Below are 24,398 nucleotides of genomic sequence, written 5' to 3' on the forward strand. Positions count from 1 at the left end.
TAAATGCAAAAGACAGTCATTTGATTATCTAGAAGCCTCACGCTACATGTGGATTCTTTTGTTGAAGAGACCATGTTTTGCTTTGTTTCTGATCTGAACAGCCGATCCGTCAAGTTGGCTTAAACCATATTTTTTGCCGGCCAATATTTTTGAGCTTCTTTTTTAAAATAAGAAGGGGTCAACCACAGGCGCGAGGTGGGTACCACCGATATTACATTGAATTTATTCCTTTCGTTGTTTTTATTAATTTGATTTAATTTTTTTTTTATTTCATATGTGTAATGGCAGACATTTTATTGTTCTGAAACTTAAGGGATAATTTGCATTTGTTTCAGCTCACCATGCTGCTCTGTTTAATCTGCTGCTATTTAATGTGCTTTTTGTCATGATAGCTTTTTTATGATGTCTGCTATTTGATATTTTTTTGAAATCGGCTCATTGATTAAAACTTTAACGGACTTAGAGTTACTTAGTACAAAAGGGCCAAATTGAGGTAAACCAAGTAAGTTCTAGAACCACCACGAAAAGAACATAACAATAAACTGTGTTATCTTTTTAATTGACAACTATTTTATTTAATCCCACTGTCTCTAACACCGGGGGGTATGTTGGTTGTTAGTGGGCGTGTGTAATCGTGTGTAATGCTCACTGAACCATCTTTTAAAACCTACAACCTACCAGCACAACCTTGGAATATAGTAAATCCCCAAAGCCAAACCGTAAGAGCTAGTCTGGGGGCCTCAGCAAAGCTGAGTATTTATATAGTGTAACCAAAGTTTACAGTAGGCTCAGAAAACATTTACTATAATGCTCACCTAACATTGACATAACTGGTACTAGCGACAGAAACATTAGCAACATAATTTGGTGCAGCGGCCGCCACCCCACCATAAGAACTCGAACAAGAACTTAAGCGACGCGCACTTGTCGCTTCATCTGTTTCCGATCGCGTATCGTCGGACTGTGCGACGCTCGCCACGTCATCATTGTCCACTTCCGTCAAACGCTCTGTGTCTGACGTCATCACATCGGTTGACCAGGCTCCCTCGCTTTGCGTCTCTGAGATATCAAGAACACTTTCGGCTGAAACGAATAGAATAATCTTCCTTAAACTATACTCTATTTTAGAAATGTATGTATATAGAGTAATAAACTGGGGAATTCCGTTCAGTTTGGCTAAATTTCGTGGTCGTTCATAGGCGTAGGCACTACATAATATTTATTAATTTAATTTTCATGGATTAAATGCCTTTATTTTGAAAGAGATTAAACACTGATTTAATACTTTTAATCCTTTTGTATAGGTACCTCTTAACGCTTTGTAGCGTGCAAGAATGGGGACAGGTAATATACACAGAATATAAATACTTTTAAATCATATCTTAAACGTTAGTATTCACTGCTACGCTGTAGTGTAATCAGAATATTATTATAACAATATTTAAAAAAAAATGAGGTATTTAGTCCAACAAAAAGATGTTCTAATAATTCTCGACTATCATTGAGTGAGAAATGTACATAATTGCATAAAACACGATTACCCTAGTTTTACTGTGCAAGAAATTGTTGAAAGATGTTCTCGAATGACTGGAATTGGAAAGTCCACCATTTCCATTGTTGCGGGAAAGAAAAGTAGCAGGTCAAGTCGAACCTCCCAACAAAAAGCCAGGACGACCAAGAAAGTCCTTGATGAAAATACTAAATGTATAATTCGAAGAAAAGCTCACTCTTTTCATTTTAAAAAGAAAATACCCACCCTAGACAAATTTTTGATGGAGCTTGGCCGAGATGACAATATTCCGTTGATAAGTAGAAAACTTTTATGGAAAACTTTAAAGAATATGGATTTTACCTGGGAAAAGCATAACCGCAAAGCACTTTTACTGGAGAGCGACGAAATTATTTGCTGGAGACGAAAATAGTTGAGAAGTGTCAAGCAATACCGCAGGGAGCAAAAGAAAACTTTTTTTTAGCTTGATGAGACGTGGATTAACGCAGGTTATATGTATAGTCAAAAAATGTGGCCACAAAGACAAAAATAACCAGTGCTCGCCAAACTTTCATAAAAGGCCTGTCAACGTGCCTTTGGGAAAAGGAAAAAGACTAATAATCACACATATTAGAAGCGAAGAGGGATTTTTGATGATAAAATTTTTTCCGACTAATTCGGTGGTGATTACGGATAACGCATCATTCACGGCGAATAGAGAAGACGCCAACTTCATGTTCGAGAAAGCAAGAAATTATCGATTGGCTGACTGCAAAAGGTATTGCGTTTGAAGCAAATTTGATAAAAATAAGAACTGCTGGCCATAGCAAACTTACACAAAACTCGTTTCATGAAATACGCCATGGAAGGTATATCCGAAAAATATAATATAACTGTACTACGCTTACCGCCATATCATTGCGAACTAAATCCTATAGAACTGATAATGGGCGCAGGTAAAAGGATTTGTAGCAAGACAAAACATGACTTTTAAAATGAAAGATGTTAAGCTACTGTTTGATCAAGCCATTACGGAAGCAACACCAGAGAATTGGCGAAAAGCAGTCCAGCAATATAATTAAGCAAGAGGACAAAATGTGGGATCTTGACAACCTGATGGATCAGACAGTCGACTCTTTAATTATAATGTCAAGAGGTGATAAAAGTTCGTCACATGACGAAGACTACAATCTATCATAATTTAATTGTTATACAGTCTTTGCGAAAAGTTCCAGATCCAAATGTGTAATTTTCAAGCGTTTTGCTCTACATATTATGTTCAATAAATTTGTGAAAAAAATATATTATTCCATTTAAGCAAAAGTAACTTTTATTCACGATTTCGTTGTAAGGCTCCCTGTATACCTAAAAATATTTTTATAATACATATCTAAAAGATATCTACAAACATTCTTTGGGACACTTTTATATCTATGTATATATTATACCAAGTACAAAGTGTCCCGAATTCGTCGGCCAACATTCGAGGCAGGCATTTTGTTATGCATGATGTCGCGCAACTTTTTACTAATTTAACCAGCTCAACCAACCCTGTATCTCTAAAAGTTACCCAGGTCCTGATGTTGACCCAAGAATTTGGGATAACCTGTGAATACGTATTATAATACATTTTTACTATTTCAAAGTAATTATATTCAATTTATATTCAAAAGTAAAAACGTAATTAAATAATATTCCAGATTAATTAAAAACTCACCCAAAGGTACTTCTTGTATAGCCTGGTCGACGAGCTGCAAGTGGGGACGTTCCATCCTAGACTCTCCGTCTGCTACAGTTTCGTTGTCCGAAGCGAGCACATCGGTACTCCAAGTTTCCGAAATAATGGAAACGGTTTCGTCTCCTTCTAGAAGCCGTTTAATCTCAAATTTGCAAAACTTATCGTCGATTTCAGAGCGTCGCTGACGAGAAATGTTCGCCGGTGGCGGTTGTGGATGTTGCATTTGTACCTGAGCTCCGCCTGCATCAATGTTATCTTCTTGCCGTTGCTGGTCGACGTTTACTCTTTCATCGTTTTCGTTTACCTGGTTAACGGAAACCGGATTGTTGATTGTTGATTGAATGAAGTTTTTTTGATTTATGTTGGATTCATACAATTGTCAAAAGTAACAATATCAAAAAAAATTCAGGATAATTAACAATCTTAGTGAGTTTTTTGAAAAATACATTTAACGATTTCATATTTCTCTAATATATATTTTAATCTCCACAAGATCTATATTTTCTTTAATTTAATAAGAATCACATGCACTCTAAAAAATCTGCATAATTCTAAAATGATTACTATCATCTTCTTTATACCATTTTAAAGGATGTTGGAGTGTCAGACACATCTTCTGTTTGTAACGTTCAGCACAGGTGCATATAGGACAAGCAAGAAAAACTTCAGATTTCCATTTAAAAAACTGCAATCGAAACGTTGGCAGATTTTTTTGTTGTCCTGTACCCATGAATTTAACAGCTAATTTATAATGACGCTATTGCGTAAAAAATACAATATCAAATTTCAAAAGCATTTCAACTGGGATACCACACACACCCATTTTAGAACTTCTCCTATATAATTATTATCTATACATAGAAACTATATTTCTGTTTGAAATTTAGCATGACTCACAGTTAGTTAGTTTCCCAGTTTTAATGACATCCAGTTATATTATCTTCATTTTAGGCCTAACGAACAGTTGCAAATTAAAACAGATACAAGAAATAAAGTAGAATGGGCAACTGCCCATGCGCTTGTAATAAATCTTAATAAAACTAAACTTTTAATTCTATGTACTAAAAAAATTGTAAAGAAACGTATGACACTATATCTATGCTTAAATTGGTAGGAGTGAAATAATTGGAAGTTCTAAATAAGGTTTATACATTCAGCCTTTTTCCAAATAAAATCTACAATTAATGATAGCAGCTGCATTTTGCAGATGATATGATATTGTAAGGAGGAGATTATGACATTATTTGGCAACCGATTTTAATTATTTGTTTGTCTGGCGTACTATTAGCTTTCTTAATGCATATAATTGGTTTATATTAACAGGAAAAGGTTGAAAATATTAACTTCAGAAAATAATTTTTGTGTTTTAATTCATATGAAAAAAATAGGCGCCGTGCTCGTCAAAACCAAATGATATCAAAACTACGAAAAGTTCAGTTCTACGATTGATTCGATTAAAGTGTGAGTCTGCAGTGTGGTTTCTTTAATATGCAATAGTTAAAAAAGGATTTGTTCACGTTGTACTTCATCCACATTCTTTTGGATGTTTGCTAAAATAATCTGTATTTTCTAAGTGACTTAAAGTAAAATAAATTAATGTTACCTTGACTTCGTGTTTTTATTTTTTTTTTATTTATCAGGAGGCCCTTAATAATGTTTCATTCACCATATCACTTAATAAGCTTAAAAAATAATTGGAGTTAATTTTTTTTTTTGATTTTGATTAAATTATATATGAATAACCGTAAATAGTTTCAATTTGATATACATTAAAACCTTTTCATCCAATAGGCTTTTTGATTTACATAAATAGTATGTATGTGTATTCTTGATATATAATAGAAGCACAATGCATGCATTGTGCTTCTTGATTTACAAAGCTTTGATTTACCTGTGGTATTTTAGGAGTTAGAGTTGACATTAATATTCACGCTCTCGAAATAATAAACAAAGCTACATATTACAAAGAAATAATAAACTAAGCTTTTAATTATAGCTTTATAGTTATAGAAAAACACTAGTGAATAAGTCAATGTTGAAGTCAAGAATGACTTTATTATCAAAATATTCAATAGGAACATTTTAATAACAAACAAACGTTTATATATTTATAAGAAGCGAATAATAAATTGTCAGCAAAAAACAATAAGCACTAAGTCAAGAAATTAAAACATATCAAAACGGCCAAAAAATTTAATAAAAATATATATAAATCTATTCTAAATATTATAATAAATCTATTCTAAAATAAAGTATTACTTATTTTTATTTTTTTAACTTTGAATTTGACCGCTCATACTGGACCAAAAAAATTGTACGGCAACCTGGCTAATACCTTAAAAACTTTGCTCATTTAATCTACTTTTTAAAATTACCTAAATGTTTTTTTAACAGTTTACTATTATTGTGTTATAGTAAAAAATAACCCTAATTCACCTTATGATATCATTGTAAAAAAATGTAAAAAAAAAAAATCAAGAGCGAAGGTAATTCTTAACACCATAGCAAACAAACATTTTTGGAATTTAGTTTGTTTACATATATTCCGTGAACTAACTACTTTTTTGCTTGTATCCTAACGTTTCTTGTTACCTTTTGCTTTGGATTTGTTTTTGAATTCATTTTCCTGTGGACTGTGTTCTTTGAGCTGTTTGTTTTATTGGTTAATCATTTATTATGCCCTTGCCGTATACCGCCCAAGAATATGCAAACATGCATCTCATTTATGGTGAATGCAGAGGAAATGCTCTAGCAGCATCTAATCTTTATCAAGAAAGATATCCGAATTTGGCCCGATATCCTGACTATCGTGTATTTATTAATGTTCACCGCTCATATTCCGAAGGCAGAATGCCTCATGCTCCTGTTCGAGAGGGAAGACCTCGTATTGATTATGTTGATCAAGTTTTAGAAGAAATTGAAAATGATCCGACTTCTTCGGCACGAGCAATCGAAAGAAGAACAGGGATACCGAAATCGGTAGTAAACGACATCACTAGGCGATTTCAATATCACCCTTATCATGTTCAACGAGTGCAAAGCCTACTGCCTCGAGACTACGAACCACGCCTACAATTTTGTCGCAGAATGTTGCAAAAAAATCAAGAGGATCCGAATGTTTTGAATAATATACTGTGGTCGGATGAGTACATTCAAAAAGGTTAGCTTTATGAACATGCACAATTTTCACACTTATGCGTTGGAAAATCCCCACTCTATTCGAGAAGAAAGGTCACAGTACCGATTTAAAGTAAACTTGTGGACCAGTATCTTGAACGGACGTGTAATTGGCCCATTCGAATTACCAGAAAATTTGAACTGGCAGGCTTATTTAGATTTTTGTCGAAACAATCTACCAATTCTTTTAGAAGATGTTCCTTTGACCAGTCGCCGAATAATGTGGTTCCAAAATGATGGTTGCCCGGCACATTATGCCCATGAAGTTCGTCGGTATTTAAACCAAACATACCCCAACAGATGGATCGGCCGACTTGGTCCAATTTTATGGCCTCCCAGGTCTCCAGACCTAAACCCCCTCGATTTTTTTTACTGGGGTTGCATAAAAGAAAAGGATTATGCAAGACCAATAAATAATATTGCTGAATTACGGCAGCGAATAATAGATGCAGCCCAAGATCTTAACGCTGCCAGGAATGCAAGATGGATCAATAGGTCATTTATTAAAAGATGCCACGCCTGCATTCGCGTTGGTGGTAGACAGTTCGAACATATTATTTGATTTTTAATTTTTTTTTTAACTTAAATAAAAATATTTTTTGAACATAATATAATTATAAATTTGTTTTATTTTTTTCATAAGGTAAATTAGGTTGATCTTTTACTCTATCACAATAACAGTAAAGCTTTTTTTAAAACATATTGGGTAATTTTAAAATTAAATTAAATGAGCAAACTTTTTTAGGCGAGGTATTAGCGGGGTTGCCGTACAATTTTTCGGTCCAGTATGAGCGGTCAAATTTAAAGTTTTAAAAATAAGTAATACTTTATTTTAGAATAGATTCCTTATCAAATTTTTTGGCCGTTTAGTTTAATGTTTGTCTTTGATCAGTAAAATGGCTATTCAGTGTTTCATAGCTAAAAAGAGATTCTAAAAAATATCTATTTTTAAGGCGTGACAATCGAAAATCAGATTCAAGAGTAGGATTTTGGTGACTTCCAGTAAAGTGCCAATATCTCGAAAACCATCGATTTTTTACTAAGGTCATTTTATGTTTTTCTGGGTGCTTATGAGTTGCTCCATCAGCCCCTTCAGTATTATCGTTGACTTTCCGGACACCCTGTATATCTTTAAATTATTAAAAAAATTAATAACTCTTAAATAAAGATGAGTGGGGAATTGGAAGTGGTAAGTGAATAAGTGATGGTGTTTCTATAATAAGCAACACAGGGTTAAAATTTTCTCTTGTTTCAATAGAAGCGCACAAGAATCTCTACTACTAGCACTACATAAATATTTAACAGGGCGTTTTCTTGAAATATGGAATTAAAAAGATACTGGCTACAGAGCAAATTCCATATCTCGTCCTAGATTCCATAAGGGCATAATAAACGTTTTCTCTCATGGACTTTACCAGTTCACTAAGAGTAACTCATAGCAACCAGAAGAAATCTTTTTTCCAACATGTGATTCAAAACTTAGCTCAGTGTCAACAGTTAAACCCAAAAAACTTTGATTCAGGTCTATTCATAATAGTAATATTATTAAAAGAAATGTCAAAAGGCCGATCTGGCCTAAAGGTTACAATATTGGTTTAGGCAATGTTATTACAAGAAGATTCGTATTGCACCAAGATGTGATCTTTATGAGACCCTATAGAATTTCCTCCTGCAAGCTGCGATGATCTTTGCAGCGCCACAGCATTATGGTATAATAAGCAAATAATGTAAAATGACGTGGTATCTGAGATATGCAAGGAGATAAAGTCGTTGAATGAAATCAAGAACAGCAAGGGCCTCAGAACAGGGCCCTAAGGTTGAGTACCTAACACATTGTGTTTATAATAAAAGAACACATTGAATTGGCCTAAAATTAGATGGATCCTCCAGGTCATCACCTTTAAGAAGAGGTATAATCTTTGAATGAATTTCAGACAATCAGGAAAAATTCTTAATTCCCAAGAGTAATTTCATGGCAAATACCAAGATTTGAAAAACTATACTAAGTAATTTTCAAATTTTTCTTCATGCTAGACCGTCATCCCCAGAATTGTTTTTATTTTTAATGACATGACTTCTTTTAATTCAGTCAGATCAGTAGGTGCAAAGAAAAAAACAAATATCAATTATTAAAAATCTATTATGAATTGGTTTTTAAATTTTCAATAGGATCGAAATTTTAAATTATATCTTTTGCAGGGTCTTGTGCTGTAGTGCAGCAATATTTATTGATTAAGTCTGTCGCTGAACCGGTTTCATTGATTTTGGAAGATGGATTATTATTTAAACGTACCTCAGTAACAATTGACCAACTTTTTATTTGTTTTTCGTATTTTTAAAACGATTTCGATACTATAAAATGTTGGCTTTTCTTATGCATGTTTGTTTATGTTTATTTAATTTTTTTAATTTATCATAAATACTTAATTAACATCCTATATGTTAACAGTTTATTTGAGTATACTTATATAGTTTTGGTATAGTTTTTATCAGTGTCAGAAGTTTAAAATTAATCAGAATGAAATGTTTAAGTATATTTAAAAACAGATTATTATCGTCGCATAATTTTAGTATCGTAGAGATAGACATTACTGAATTATTATAAAAACGTAGAAAAATAATTATTACATATTCAGTATCTTCATGAAGACTTTTTTCAATGTTCCAGTGGTTCAATTATACGTTTATCAGATGTTGCCCATAATAGCTATAAGTTGAATAAATATTTTCGTTAAGAAAAAAATTTCATTAGTCATCATTTAGTTAGAAAATAGTTTTTGTTTTCTATTAAGTTTATATTATTTCTATATCATTTTTTATTTGTGGATAATTCTCAATAAATCGTTGTTTTTTTTTGTACACTTTATACAGTAGCTCTGCTAGACATCGACATATAAGAAAGAACCCTATACAATTTTGTCTATATACAAAATCCAGTACATATTATTAAAAAGCATCTCAAAATGGAAATATTTTTTAAAATATGTATGCCTAATCATAAACGATTCAAATGCAAAATATACATTTTGTTACGTTTTTCCATAACTAAATAATCCGTTATTTTTTAAGCCTTTTAAATATATCTAATGTTCTGGCATCAAAAATTCCAAATTTATTAATCGTATATTTGCATATAGTAAAGAAGTCTTACTTGACTACTGGGTGTATCCCTCCCGCTGATATTCGGTGTTCCGCGCCCAGACACATTAGCCGACACCATATCGGATAAATTATCATTCTGATCCTCGTTTTCTAACTCTAAGCTACTCGCTACCGAATGATTGCTGGCATTTTCTGATATCGCTTCAAGATTGTCTGATGTATTACCTTATAAAAACGAAATTTAAATATTTAAACCCACAGTAATTTTAAAGTACACTTACCTATAGACCCTTCGTCAGTGTATCCTGAATATCCTCCCTTTATGGCATTAGTAGGAGTTCCAGCCTCCTCCAACAAGTTTTCCTTGCCGAGATCTGAGGGCGCTTCGAAAACTCCGCTGTCGTTTTTGACTGGAACACTTAAATCTATCACCTTATCTTCCGGTAAAAGCCCCACTGGTTCAGATATGACGCCATCTATTGGGAATACTATAACTGTGTTCTTTGTAATAGTTGTACTCTGTTTTGTGTCCTCAAGATCGTTGGAGCGACGATGATTGCTTTTTGGCGTACCTAACATTAAAAATAGGTAATTGCTAAAGAAGTTTGAAGAATTAGTTAACTATTTTATTGGGTCACGCATTTAGAAAAATTGTGAACTTTTCGTTATTGAATCCAAAAATTTCTTAATAAAAGATTTACTTGAAGTGTAATAGACTTTCTTATATATCTACAAGCAATTTTGGAGTTACAATCAACGTAAGTTAGTGGGATTTGCTATTAAAATACTTAGTTTATGTCAAACGTTATTAAGAAAAGTTTTGCAAGTATTTCGATTATTTTCAATATTCGAAATTGAAAAGTTCACGTACATATAATTCATGGAAATCAATGTGGTACTTACAAAATAGGTTCAATCCATATTACAGGCACAAGTCTATTATTAAAATTAAATAAATTAAAATTAAAAGTACTTAAGTAAACAGTGCTAAGTGCAATAATGTCATTTGTTTACCAATTCGTCACGTTAATTTTAAATATTTGACGTTATTAATAAACACTAATTTTCATATTATTACATATCTGTTCAGGAGAATCGAAGTAATAAATATAACGTCACGTGATTGTAAAGCTTTTTACTTGACTGATAGTTGATCAGTAGGTTGGTTTCGATTCCTGATTTTGTTTCCTCTAATTATTTTCGCTTAACTAATTTATTTTAATCTTTTACTTTAATCTATTTATTATTTCCTAAATTAATATTATTTCCTGAAGCTGCGTTTCTGCAGTTAATTGTATAAAATAATTTGTATTTGTTATCTCAATTTAGCCTTTGATACTTTAAAATGAATAAATGTATTAATTCTGAATGTTCCTTCTTCTCATATTCTCGATATTTCCTATCATACAAGAATTATTTCCGTACTTTTTTATTCATAAATGAATTTGAATTAGAATCATTTTTAAATGTTTTAACCATTAAACGATTGTTTTAACTCTTATACTTTAAACAAAGTAATTATTGAGCCAACAAGCATTATTGAAATAACAGCCACTCAACTAGATGCAATATTGGTTAGGGATTCATCTCACGTTATTAGTCATGGTGTTATAAATACAGAAATGTCAGTCATTACATCATTACTTATTGTCGACTTAAGGTGCCTGTTGGGTTGGTGCAAAACTTTACAATTTAAGATGTTTTAAGCAATTTAATATAGTTGTTTTTTATACAGATATGCTGAGTGCAGATTGGGATAACATATATCAATTTCAGAACATTGGTGATCAAATCACTCAGCAGACCGCCAGCTCGTTGGCTCACGGATGCCTTGAAGGGTATTTTACAGCAGCGGGATATAGCTTTTCATAAATTCCAACGAAACAAAACCACGACTAATTGGAATAGCTATAAAAACCTTCGGAACTTTGCCCTAGCATCCGTAAGGTAAGAAAAAGCTCCTTATTTAAAATAAATCTCTAATCGGGATACCATGACTATATGAAAGGCTTGAGTCATGACAGGGTCAATCTTGGAAAGATAAATTACTTCTTTTTATCAATAATTAAACAAAATGGAGCTGATCCGGGTCCCGAAGATTTTTTTGAGTCAAATAGACGTAATTCCATAGCTTTTGATTATTCGTTAGGTACTCAGGAAATACAGAAATTCATAAATGCGCCGGTTATTAATGATATGACACTTTTTATGGTTAGCATCCCTATTCTGTTGGACCATTTTACTCACATAATTAATGGATGCGTTGAGGAGGGATGCTTTCCCTCATCTTAGAAGACTGTTGTTATCTTTCGTTTATCTAAAGTAAATTCATCATCTCAAATTACTAATTTAAGACCTGTGAATCTCTTTCTGTTTTGAGTAAGCTTCTTGAGAATGTGGTTTACAGATGAATGATTCAATAATTTCAGCTATGGATAACAAGCTGGCTGTTATACTAGCCTTACCTAATTATGTTGTCAAGCGTTCGATTGTGTTGATCACAATCTTATGTATGTTAATTAAAGTACTTTGGATTGGCGGATAAATCGGTTTGCTTTTTTTAAATTGTGATGATGTGGTAGCCAGTAAGTTGTGCGTACACTAGTGGGAATATCGGCCTTGGGCACTATAAAATCTGGAGTTCATTTGCGGGCGTCTGATATTTTAAATAGACACTTTAATATTAATAAAATAAATAGATACTTTTAAATACAGTCTTATGCCTTCATCGTAAATGTGATATAGAAATTGAAATAAACAGTGACTCATTCAAAATTTGTGTGTATAATATAAAGAATGGAGTGAAGCTAAGCAGTGATCAGAGCAAGGTCTTGCTTTGGTCTGAAGGGATACATACATCTTGAGATCAAGGTTCATTATTGTAAAGCTAAAAATTTGGAACCATAGATCGACACAAGACTTAAATTTGAGAATCATATTTCAGTGATTCAGTAATAGAACATATGTAAGTTTAAAAGTTTTATACGCAAACATATTTTAAACCTCAAAGTGCGTAAAAAATTATATGAATCCCTAGAACATTGAAAGGACTTTCAATATTCTAAATATGAAACATATATTTTATCAAAATTGTCTGACTGTTTAACTGTGTCGATTTATTTATGGAAAAGGAATTTCATCAAACATTCAAGAGTTGAATTGGCTGAATGTCGAGAATTCAAAGTATCTCTTTTTAATGTTTATAAAATTTTAGATACAAACTAAGATCTCAATGAATGTTTAAGGATTAGATCCATCAGCGCTCTTAACAGTTAGAAATAAGTTAAATGTGCTACCACATACTACTGCACTGTTTCAGAAAAGTTTTCCATTCATAAATGTGTTATTGTTTCATCAATATGTTAATTATAAAAATTGGTTTTTTTTCAGTTGGACTAAGATTACAGTTCAATATTGCGTATTATAGATTGTTCAACTTTTAATGGATATTAGTAACAATTATTATTAAATGTGCTTTTAAATAACTTATGTTAGATCATTTTGCAATTTCATTGCATCTTTCCTATCAAAAATTGTTTAAATCATTTTTAAATATGTTACTAAATTTGACAAAATGCAAAAGGCGTTAATAAATAAAATAAATAGCAACGATCAGCCTCTCGAGAATACGGAAAATAGTGATTTTGGTGATGAGGAGTTAAAGTAGAGAGATCTAGACGGGTATTTCTTAAACATCTTTTTCTTATAAAAAATAAAATTAACACACATTTTTATAATTTTGAAATTGTGATAAGATTTAATACGTTCAATCAACTTTTAGTTAACTACCTATAAAAAAAATTACATTAAATATAGATTGCTACGTCACTCTCTGGTTACTCTAAAAGTATTATTTATTTATTATTATTTGTTTAAAAGTATTATTTTCTTTTTCTTTTGAATAAATGATCATATGAGCATAGTGACATATCTAATAAAATCGATCACTTATTATGAAATTGTTACAATTTAGATTTGACTTAAATATGAAGAATTTTTGGGTTAAATCTCAGTACCATACAAACAATCTTACCTAATGATCCTAAAGAAAAAAATGGTGTTTTTTTGCCAATGTTATTAACAGATGTGTCTCCGTTGGTTCTAGAGGATTTGGGCGAATTGTCCCTAGAAGAAACTGTTAATGATGAAAGATGTTCTTCAATAGAAACACTAACTGCAGGATTTTTTTCAAAATTATCATTCTCTATTCGCATCATTTGGACTTTTTGCAGAAAACAGATCTACAAGTCAAGAACAAGTTTGCGTATTAACTTCCTCAGTGATTTTTGAATAATAATTTCCTATGCTTACCAAATTGTTTAATTCCTCTTCAGTAAACAACATAATATCTCTAACAACATGTGGAGACGTCTCTACAGGAGCCTCGTTGCCCTCCATATCAAAAAAGATCGATTCCAGAAAATAACCCATGCTGTTTTTATCGATACTATTAAATATATCCATATATTTCTTGTCGATATGCTCGAATTTATGTAAAGCTAGAATCTGGAGAATTTTTCCTATCTGACTCAAATTATGCCGTGCAATTTCGCTAATTGTGCAATGGGAAATGCCGTATTGCTCGGGATCGACGATTACTGGGCAAATGAAAAGGTTTAATAGGAGCTCTGTGGTAATTGCGTTGGCCTGGAATAAATTAATTAATAATGAAGTTTGTTTATAGATTTATTTACCATAAGAGGATTTTTTTCCCTTTTAAGAGCTTAACAACCGATTTTAGGAGTTTAAAAGCATTTTAAATTTATTTTGGAATTTTAAAAGCATCTTATTTTAGGAGTTTGTGCATTGGTGGCACGATTTTATTGCCCATATATTTTAGTATTGGCCAACTGACATTTGGTTCATTAGTTTCACTCAATGCCATGTATAACAATTTTTTTCTGCCCTTATTCATAGAGCAATACCATTAGTTAAAACAGTAAATGCTACGAAAAATTTTCATTGTATGAGCCAAAGAGCCAAGTATTCTTAATCTTATTAATGGGTCTACCAATAGAAGTGATAGAAGTTTAGTGGGCCATGTACGCAAAATGGTTGTGTTGTGTTAAGTATACTTTGACATTTCATCATGAATCGTTTAAGTCAAGAGCAACGTATAGCTATCGTGAAAAGGTATTACGAAAATGCGCAATCGGTTAGAGCCTGTTATCGTGCTCTTAGAGAAGATTTTTCACAATTAATAAGTTTGAACGGGAGTACACTCTTCTGGATAATAAGCCACCAACGCGACAAAAAAGTGCAAGGACCGCTGAAAATATCGCCGCTGCAAGAGAAAGTGTTGACGCGAATAACAATGTGTCTGTTTTGCGCCGTTCTCAGCAATTAGGCATTTCACCAATGTCTCTGTGGCGCATTTTGAAGAAAGACTTAGGCCTACATCCATATAAGATGGTTCTCTCAACTCAAGAATTGAAGCCTGCTGACCATGGTTTGCGAACAACGTTTACCGACTGGGCCCTGTTGCAGTTGGAACAAAATGCCGATTTTGGGAAACAAATAATCTTTTCAGATGAAGCCCATTTTTGTCTTAGTGGCGTTGTCAATACGCAAAATTGCCGCTTCTGGTGTCAGAACAATCCCCAGAAATTAGTACAGGTGCCAACACCCGTTAAGAGTGACTGTATGGTGTGGTTTGCATGTCGGTGGAATTATCGGTCCATACTTTTTTGAGGATGCAGCGGGGCGTACTGTGACAGTCAACGGAGAGCGCTACCGCACCGCGACATGATAACAAACTTTCTTTGGCCTGCAATTGATGGTGGAGACTTCGAACAGAGCATAGAGTAATTAAAAGTATGAGAGGGTTCAATCCCATAGTGACAAGTAGGCATCATCTTTACCCTAAACTCGATTGCAGCGTGCGGTTGCGGTCTAACCGAACTAAAATAATTGACATTTGTCACAGTCGGTAAAATAGTCTACTGTAATACCGATCCGTCATAGAAATGACAGGCAGATTTCTATGACGGATCGGTATTACAGTAGACTATTTTACCGACTGTGACAAATGTCAATTATTTTAGTTCGGCTATTCAAAATTTTAGAATGGCGCGAAATTTGAAATTATTGACCCATTAAATCAATTTTTAACAGCGTAAAGGCTGTGAATCTCGATCACAAACTCTAAAAAATTATGAAATAGTGCAAGTGTATTAATTTAATTTTTGAAGAGGCTAAGAGTGATAATGTTTGTAATTTAAGTTTATTTTATACATTTTTTAATTGAATACGTTAGTGTTTTGACATTAAATTCATCAAATCTTCTTTTAAGCTGTTAAGTTAATGCATTTAGGCCCTTCAAAAAAATAAATCGTTAATTGCACTTTTTCACTGATTTTTAGAGAATGTGAAAGAGATTTTACAGCCCAATACGCTATCAAAAAAAGATTTAATGGGTCAATTATGTAAGACAATATTTTAGAGATTAACTATAATATATTTAGTCCTATTTTGAGAATTAAATGCTCGATACTAACAATGTTAATTTCACTGTTATCAACAAATTAACAAGGGTAGGGGTAGAATTTAAGTCAATTGTAAAGTAAGTTTATAATTTATTGTCTTAAAAGGGATCCTGATACAATTTGTTTTTGTGCTGCTTTAGCACAACACTCCATGGTATGTATTTTGCTTTTTACATTTTACATTTTGAGGATATGATACAGAAATTACAATTTATCAAATTTATAAATTAATTATTTACAGACATAAGAACTATATTTCTCAAAAATATGCCCTAAAAATTTTACCTTTACTACCTACTTTTTTGTACAGAGGGTACCCAAAAATGTTAGGGGAGTGGTAATATATAAAAACTAATCCTGTAATTAAAATATTCTTTATGGAGAGTATGATATTAAAAATTAGTTGACACTGATGTATACCCTTAATTCTAGATGTCATCAGTCCTTTTTCTTAAATATTCAAAGAGCATCCCTGGATCTTACTCCCACCTTATCGAGGTGAGGTACCTCCTTGAGTAGTGACCTGGTAGAATGGAAGTTGTTTCACTTATTGTGCTTTTGGTACTTCCTAGCAGCAAAGCACTGATGATACCTTTCGTCAGACCTAGTAAAAAGTAGTCTAGCATAATTATGTTCATTCTGAACATTATATTGAGATTGCTGGATTATGATAGCAGGTAATAAAGTCAATGTATCTTCCCAAGGTACTTGTGCCTCAACCAGTACTGGGGCATTTTGAATAATACTTGGGCCAGCAATTGGGAGAGCACATTTTCTTAAATGAGTATGTATAGTACTAGTAAATGAAATATCCTCAAAATGGTCTTGACATAAATAACACCTTGTTGAGGTTGGGTTTAAACCAAGTATTTTAAACCATTGGGACCTCCTAATAATGTCACTTTCAGGAAATTTAAAGAAAATTTTATTTTTGTATGAATCTTCAATAGGACAATAGTATGTATTAGAACAAGTGGGTTCCTTGCATTTAAAAATTAATTTTCCTGGTGATGACATTATTAGGGCAGTTTTAAAATGGTAAACAACAATTTTAGGTGACCTACAACATGGTGAAAACTATTTGATAAAAAAAATTGCACTTACCCCATCCTAGGGATCTGAAACCACACAATAAAACAACAAAAAAGCTTCTGCCTATATGATGAAATTACACTTTAATGACTTTAAGCTACATTTTTAACCATTTTTTGTTGAGAAAAAAACAAAAGAACACACCCAATGGACGCCCAAATAAAAAGGAATAAGCAATGGCGACGATCGATGATGCGAAGGTGGGTGATGGCAAGGAAGGAAAGAAAATCGATAATAATAATGACTATTATGACAGAAGTTGGCCCTCGATGACGTCTAACCGAACTAAATATCTTAGGTTAAGGTTTAAAACTTGATGATCAATTTAGGCTACCTTTCAAACACTCTTTTAATATTCATTTCTCTATGGAACAGAGTTGGTTTCAACAGGACGGAGCAACATCACACACCGCCCGAGCCACAATTAATTTATTAAGAGAGCGTTTTGAAGATCGAATAATTTCGCGACATGGCAATATCAACTGGCCACCAAGGTCCTGTGATCTTACTCCCCTGGACTTTTTTCTTTGGGGATATGTGAAGTCGAAGGTGTATTCTAACAATCCTCAAACCATCAATGAGTTGAAAGTTAACATAACTAGGGTTATTCGCAAAATTCAGCCCAACTTGTTAGAAAGTGATTGAAAATTGGGTTCATCGTCTAAACGTCTGTCGCCGTAGCCGAGGTGGACATCTTAATGATATTTTGTTTAAAACATAATGTTACATAATAAACTACAACATGAAACATCAATCATAGAAATTAACCAATTCGTTATTTTTTAGCAATTTAAACTTATATCATTCTTATTGGTAGACCCTATATAAATATTGTTCAAATCAATTTTAAAATTATTTGAAATAGACTTAAAGGCCTTCTAAGCTTTGAATCTTTGTTACATTTGTCTGGATATTTAACATTCATTTTTCTTCAGCTTCAATTTTGAGGAATGAAAAATTTATACTGAATGTTGAGGTTCCAAAATAAAAAATTATTTTTAGAGTTTAATGTTATTTCTATTTTATTTGAACAATTTTCTACCATTTTTTATGAATTGACTTTTTTCCATTTCTTTAAAAAAATGTATTCTTTTAGGGTATTTGTAATGAAATTCCAGTCGGAGTTACATCAATAATATCGAACATAATCATATAGTCTTTAACTATATTTACAGCGGATTTAAGTATACATTAATTAGGGTTTAAATTATTAATTATTTTATATATATGTATCTATAAAAACCCATTTGGCACTGGCGTCTTATTATTAGAAATTGGTCGTTTTTAAAATATTTTTATGTAAATAAAAAATGTAACTTTTAAGATTTCTTTTGTACTTATTTTTTTATATAATTTAACCTGCTATAACTTATGGAGAATAGATGATTTAATGTTGAGAATAAATAATAATACAGTTAATATCAAAGAAAAAACTTTCTGCTAATTATTCACACATATACATACCTCCTTGGCACAAAAATTCTTTTCAATCATTTTATAAATATGGCAAGAGATCCAAGCCATTGCCTTAGGAAAACTGCATACGTTTTCTAATAATGACTGAATAAAGCTTTTAGTAAACTGGGCAAGTTTCGAAACGACGTCGTTTCTATATTCTACGGCATCTTTATACATTTTTAGATTGTCGTCTTGCCTAAATCTAAAAAATTTATTGCATTAAATAATCAGTTTCTAATCTGTTAAAGTATTGTATATTTTACCTATTAATGCTCTGGTCATGATCAATGTCCAAAAAAAAATCGGAAAAAGAAAGTACTTCTAGAATAGGAATTTCCAATGCAGCACTTAAAAAGTACTTTGCTGGCTGATAAATCTCATGAAAGAGGAAATATAGGTGACGAAATGAACACGATTTGTGTTTAATAGTCCTAAAATAACACACTTTTTACTTTACTACCCTATTTGCCTACCAATTTGTCTCAAAATTTGGATTTTTAAACAAGATGAATGTATGACAATTATCATACCTTCTAGGATTATCACTTTTTAAGATCTGCTTTCTGGCTAACTCATGCAACAAAGTCAACATAAGTTTAGTATCATCTGCAAATATGCAACCTCCATAAAGTCCACCTAGCACACTTTGTAAAATCAAGGAATATTTAATGCTTTCATCAGAAATTGTTTCGCCTGTAATCAGCCAGTTAGCAAGCTGTTTGGGTTGCGACCGCAAGATATGTAGTAGGTTAGAAATTTTTACAGCATTCTAAAAATGCAAAAATATAACTCAAAAATGAGTACTATGGCTTGAATTTAAACAATATTAAAACCACTTACCTGAAATCCAAGAGTATTTTTAGCTTCAACAAACTCCGAATTGTGAATAAAATCAAACTGCTGGCAGTTTTGACTAGAGACTTTCCTTTCAAACAACAGGAGCCTTTGTTTATTGGTAAGCCACGAAGCCTTGATCACTGACTGAGTTTTACTCTTTATCAGCTCATTTAACTCCTGGATGTCCAGTTTTTCACTTTTTATAAACAGTTTTTCCTGCCTTAATTTGCAAATAAACGTAAAAATGTCCAAATCCTCGTCATCCAAGGTTTCGTTCTTCATTTTTTTAACCTGGAGTCAAATGAACTAATTGAGTTATATCACTTTTTAATATTTGATTTTTGTATTATGGTTAAATGGGAAATTTCAAATGTATCATACTATTATGTTTGCCTGACTCATTATGAAAATTAGCAGCAACTACAGTTTTTATTACACACATGCTTTAATACATATTTTCATACAAATTTTTGGTTTTATTTATTAGAACTATCTAGATTTCAAAAATGTTATTACTCTGGTACTTTTGTAAACCACAGCAGAGAAAGTTTATGAAATATCTTTGACTTTAAGAAAAAGATAAGGGTTTGGATAATTTATTATATTTAAATAGTTTTAGAATGACTTCTTAAATTCATTCCTTTATTTTTTTATTTCATTATAAATTTTTTTTGTATTTATTATTATTTTATCATTAATCCATACATAATTATAGATCATTATATTATTCTATATATTTTAACAAATATACATTAATTCAAGTTGCACCTAGATGTAAACATCCACATCTTTGCTGTAAAAAATAAAGTACCTTTCGAGTAAATGCTTTAAATAATTAAATATATTTAAATAGGTTTAGTATAACATACAAAGCAATTCAAAATTTAATAAAAGAGTAAAAGACTATTTTTACATAGATATTCTTCGCAAGTTTTGATAAATCTTGATTAGAGGTGTTAAGTCATCAGGTATAAATTATTGTATTAGTATATAGTTATTGTATTATTGAATGAATATCAGTAGAAAAAGTAAATAAATAATCCTTAATAATTGAGACCCTCACATATACATATCCCCAGTTATTGAATGCTGTATTCGCAGAGAGAATACTTCAAAAACACAATGTACGATACCTGAAGGGGTAAACAAAGCATTAAATGCAACCTTTTTCTGCAATATTCTAATAATTTCTCTATGAGATATATATTTACTAACCATCAGACAAAAACATAATTCAAGTGCTCAAATCATCAGATCTTGTAATTAAAAAATTTAATAAGATAAAGATGACAGATTAGATGAAATAAGTACACTTAATTCCTAAAGTATTTATGCAAGACTTTAAATTTAGACTTAGAGTAAGTAAAATAAAAAGAAGGAATAGGAAGGAAAGGATCATTGATTTTTTTTAAATGGAAAATTAGAAAACAGCCTTTTTGCAACAATCTCCAATTGATACAAAGGCATCTACTTTTATTGGAATCTATCTTTAATTTTTCAATTTTGATAAATATATCACAAATATAAGATTATAGAAAAGCATAAGCAGAATCAGTTTTTTTAAAGGTTTATCTTCTGAGATAGTAGAAGTTTTTTTCAAATTATAGTAGAAGTTTTTTTCAAATTATCGCCCTGTATATACGGTGGTGAAAAAATGTATGGAAATATTTTGATAAACAATTTGAACATTAGTTGCGACTTAAGTAAAGTTTTATTTCATTTATTTTGACTGTACAATTATTAACTTAGCTTAGAGTAGCAGCATATATTTGACTATGTACCAAAAAAAAAAATACACCCCTATTGAACCAATAATCTAGCAAGTATCTTACCAATCTAGATTAGATATGCCAGTTTTGAAAATCCCTTGCTAAATAGTGAAGTACTAGGTCAGTTAGTTAAAGTTGGGAAGTGATGGTCAAAAAACACAAGTTGAGCAAAAATCTGATAATTTCTTAAAAAATGTGAACAGTTGTGTTTAAATTTAATTTTGTAATTTATCGAAGGGTTATTCAGGGTTACATTAAAAAAAAAATTTAACCGCAGTACTGAAAAGATGAACAAAAGGTGTCACTTTTTTTAGTGTTCTATGAATCAGTATATATATTTTTTTTTTAGTAGAGATTTTTTTTATATATTTTTTTAATCCCTGAGCACTCTATTACCCATTTTCGGCTTATCATTGATTTTTGGGACACAATAGTGAATATTAGTAATAAAAGGCTGAATAAAAAAATACTGAAAACAGTTTCTATAAATCAAAGAGGAAACAAAAATAACCCCACCCTTATCTGCAACTTCTTGGACAGGATGAGGTACAGCCCCTAGGATCTTAAATAGAAAGAGGGGTGAAGTGATACATCACCTTGAAGCTTTTGAAAAATGCTTTCCAATGATACTATAGAAAGCCATTTTTCAGAAAATTATTCTCTGTTTATCAGGGAAAACAATAAATAAAAACACTATTTTCAAATTTGTATTACTATTCAATTAAATGTTGAAAATGATTTCCAATAGTTTGAAAACAATAATAAAGCCCCTACTTTCAAATACTTCACATACATTTACAAATCTTTCTTTGGATATAGCATGGCAATTCTGAACTATTTGATGCTGGATTTGCCTAAGTTACTCAAGTTGCTTTTTCAAACCATATATTTTAGGTGGCCCCACAAAGAGAAGTCAAGAGGTGTTAGGTATTAGATGTACTACTCTTAACTCGCTGTCCTATTCTTCATGCAAATTGGCCATTTAAATATTTAGGAAGTTAAAATTTAATTCAAATATGAGATTATTTGTTATTAGTTATCTTTGTATGTATACCTTAAAAGTTTGGTAATGAAAATTCTTAACAAATCCTGTCAAATAAAGAAAATAATCGAAATAAAGGAAGATAATTATTCATACTTGTTCTCTGAACAAAACCTTAATAAGGTTATTACTAATTTAACGCCCCCCCATATGATGGATATAGTAATCTGAATACATTGTTTTGATTTTTAGGAAGTAGGTATATGAGAAAAAATCAGAGACAAAGCAAATAGAACTGAATTAATTAAGTGATTAGAGGTAGGGAGATGCTACAAGATATTATAATTACTAAGGACAGAAACAGCTTTAATTCCTATTAAGAAGAAGGAAAATTTCAATTGCATAATTTCTCTTAGTGCACATTACCTTATTATATCTTCTTAGACAGGTTATTCACTTGGAATTCTACAATATTTTAACAGATTTTGCTGATTTTACAATTATCGGCAGCAATCAGGTTCATTACGAATAGTACCAAGCAAGTATTGAATAAAATTAATTTTATGGTTTTTCTTTCTATAACAGTAAAAACACTGAAAAGTGAAAACACTGATGAGGGAAAACAAAACAACACAAGATGACGCTGACGTTTGAGTGTCTATCAGAGTTGCCAGATCTAAATTTAATTTGACAGTAGAGCTGGAGAAAAATTACCAGAAGTTGTTTATTGGAACAGTAGCTTTATGTCAAATTAATTTTTTTTATAAAATACACAAAATGTACATATATATCTACTTATGTAAAAAAAACCCTTTCATAAGAACATAGTTGTTATGGTAAATCTACGTCTTGACATCACAGAACACAAATATATACAGTGCTTTTCTTTTCCCTTAAGTCCCCCCCCCCATTTATTTTTTGAACCGGTCAAAAAAAATTTTTGAAACTTGGCATAAGTAAATTGGTCTATAGATACTATTTTTCACTGTAAACTAGGTAGTTGTAAATTCCAAGATGGCGGCTGGGCGACATCTTGAGAAAAAATTTTAAATAGAAAGGGGGGTCGTGTGGTACCTCATTTTAAAGGTCTCAATGAGTACTTTATAACCCTGAAATATTAGACCCATATCTTAACTCGTTTCAAAATGGCGGCCTAATAAAAAAGTATTTTTTTTTATTTTAACGTTTTACATTTTTATGATTTTTGAATAGGTAAAAATCAGTGTACGAAAATAAATGCGTCACTATTTTATTTTGACATAAAAACGACAGTTCTAAATGTCAAAATAACACATAAGCGCCATCTTGAATAAATGCATTAAATAGAAATCTTGTATTACCTCATTTAAAAGGTTTTATTGAGTACTTTTAATATTTATTACATGGACTCGGTGGACTCCGTTTTGACCTGTCTAAAAGTAACAGCCAAAAAAATACACTGTGGCGATTTTATTAACGTTTTTAATAATAATATAGAAATAATTTATAATTTTTGAATTTTGGATTTAAAGATTAACTTTTTGGTTTCTAAAGACTTACTGAACCGCCCTCATATGTCACATTTCACGTTAAAGGTTATTGAAACTTTAGAAACTTCTTTAGAAACCAAAAAGTTAATCTTTAAATCCAAAATTCAAAAATTATAAATTATTTGTATATTATTATTAAAAACGTTAATAAAATCGCAACAGTGTATTTTTTTGGCTGTTACTTTTAGACAGGTCAAAACGGAGTCCACCGAGTCCATGTAATAAACATTCAATAAAACCTTTTAAATGAGGTAACACAAGATTTCTATTTAATGCATTTATTCAAGATGGCGCTTATGTGTTATTTTGACATTTAGAACTGTCGTTTTTATGTCAAAATAAAATAGTGACGCATTTATTTTCGTACACTGATTTTTACCTATTCATCATAATCATAAAAATCATAAAAATGTAAAACGTTAAAATAAAAAAAAATACTTTTTTATTAGGCCGCCATTTTGAAACGAGTTAAGATATGGGTCTAATATTTCAGGGTTATAAAGTACTCATTAAGACCTTTAAAATGAGGTACCACACGACCCCCCTTTCTATTTAAAATTTTTTCTCAAGATGTCGCATAGCCGCCATCTTGGAATTTACAGCTACCTAGTTTACAGTGAAAAATAGTATCTATAGACCAATTTACTTATGCCAAGTTTCAAAAATTTTTTTTGACCCGTTCAAAAAATAAATGGGGGGGGGACTTCAAAGAAAAGCACTGTATACATATTAGACAGTTT

General features: G+C 31.4%; 1 protein-coding gene and 1 long non-coding RNA gene across 2 annotated transcripts in view; both read right to left on the bottom strand.

The window, feature by feature from the left end:
- LOC126736029 (GTPase-activating protein and VPS9 domain-containing protein 1) overlaps positions 1–22,768 on the bottom strand; it is a 55,905-nt gene extending 33,137 nt beyond the window's left edge. The window contains exons 1-11 of the mRNA XM_050440223.1: positions 22,556–22,768; positions 19,382–19,669; positions 19,072–19,310; positions 18,805–18,972; positions 18,548–18,743; positions 13,818–14,153; positions 13,540–13,747; positions 9,788–10,078; positions 9,556–9,731; positions 3,207–3,531; positions 816–1,083 (exon numbers count right to left, since the gene is read on the bottom strand). Of these exons, the coding sequence (XP_050296180.1) occupies positions 816–1,083; positions 3,207–3,531; positions 9,556–9,731; positions 9,788–10,078; positions 13,540–13,747; positions 13,818–14,153; positions 18,548–18,743; positions 18,805–18,972; positions 19,072–19,310; positions 19,382–19,660 (2,486 nt within the window). The 5' untranslated portion in view covers positions 19,661–19,669; positions 22,556–22,768. The remainder of the gene's footprint in view (positions 1–815; positions 1,084–3,206; positions 3,532–9,555; positions 9,732–9,787; positions 10,079–13,539; positions 13,748–13,817; positions 14,154–18,547; positions 18,744–18,804; positions 18,973–19,071; positions 19,311–19,381; positions 19,670–22,555) is intronic.
- On the bottom strand, positions 16,069–18,183 carry LOC126736036 (uncharacterized). The gene is made up of 2 exons (XR_007660593.1): positions 17,096–18,183; positions 16,069–16,595 (listed from the first exon to the last, which is right to left on the bottom strand). It is a non-coding gene; the product is annotated as an uncharacterized LOC126736036 (long non-coding RNA).
- Positions 22,769–24,398: the final 1,630 nt, after the last annotated feature.

Source organism: Anthonomus grandis, chromosome 1 (genome assembly GCF_022605725.1).
Source record: "Anthonomus grandis grandis chromosome 1, icAntGran1.3, whole genome shotgun sequence".
Taxonomy (NCBI): Eukaryota; Metazoa; Arthropoda; class Insecta; order Coleoptera; family Curculionidae; genus Anthonomus; species Anthonomus grandis.